The following is an 824-nucleotide window of genomic DNA, read 5'->3' on the forward strand; positions in this document are numbered from 1 at the left end:
AAGTTTGGGGTTACCCACAAACATTCACTGCTTATCATCCACAAACAAATGGGCAAGCAGAAGTTTCTAACAGAGAAATCAAGCAGATCTTAGAAAAGATAGTGAAGCCTTCGAGAAAGGATTGGAGCTTGAGGTTGGAAGAAGCACTTTGGGCATATAGAACTGCCTTCAAAACACTGATAGGAATGTCCCCATACCGGCTTGTTTATGGGAAAGCATGTCATATTTCGGTTGAATTGGAGTATAAGACCTACTAGGCAGTGAAGATGTGCAATATGGACCTAGAGAAATCTGGTCTGGAAAGGAAGTTGCAGTTACAGGAACTAGAAGAGATACAGTTGGACGCTTATGAGAGTTCCCACATATATAAAGAGAAAACTAAGCAGATTCATGACCGGAAGATACTGCAAAAGCACTTTCAAGTTGGTGACCAAGTGCTACTTTTCAAAGCCCGATTTGCGCTCAAACCAGGAAATTTTAAAACCCGTTGGGATGGGCCATACAGAGTCACCAAAGTGCATGACTTCAGGACGGTAGAGCTACTTGATGAGGCTAGTGGATCAGAATTCAAAGTCAATGGACACCTTCTCAAGCTCTACCAAGATAGTACAAAACCTCCATGAGGCCAGTTGTCCCTTTCCTCTCTCTATCTCTCATAGCATGCATATGTCTGCCTGTGAAATGTTTTGAACATAAATGTTTGAGATAAGTGTGGGGGGAGGGCCATTCCAGTAGTAGTTAGGATTAGTTTTTTCCCCCTTCTTGTTCATTAATAAATGCTCCAAGCTCTTTGCTTTATCCACTCAACACTTAGTCTTTACTGT

General features: G+C 42.0%; 1 protein-coding gene across 1 annotated transcript; it reads left to right on the forward strand.

The window, feature by feature from the left end:
• Positions 1-275: 275 nt before the first annotated feature.
• Positions 276-623, forward strand: LOC114749637 (uncharacterized). The gene has a single exon (XM_028938173.1). It carries the CDS (start codon positions 276-278, stop codon positions 621-623), a length of 348 nt encoding a protein of 115 aa, XP_028794006.1.
• The last annotated feature ends 201 nt before the right edge of the window (positions 624-824 follow it).

Source organism: Neltuma alba, unplaced genomic scaffold (assembly GCF_004799145.2).
Source record: "Neltuma alba isolate B1F8T4 unplaced genomic scaffold, ASM479914v2 tig00000984_pilon, whole genome shotgun sequence".
Classification (NCBI taxonomy): Eukaryota; Viridiplantae; Streptophyta; class Magnoliopsida; order Fabales; family Fabaceae; genus Neltuma; species Neltuma alba.

Bases quoted from the DNA above. Each gene is read 5' to 3' on its own strand.
- LOC114749637 (XM_028938173.1), top strand. From the start codon at position 276: ATGGACCTAGAGAAATCTGGTCTGGAAAGGAAGTTGCAGTTACAGGAA.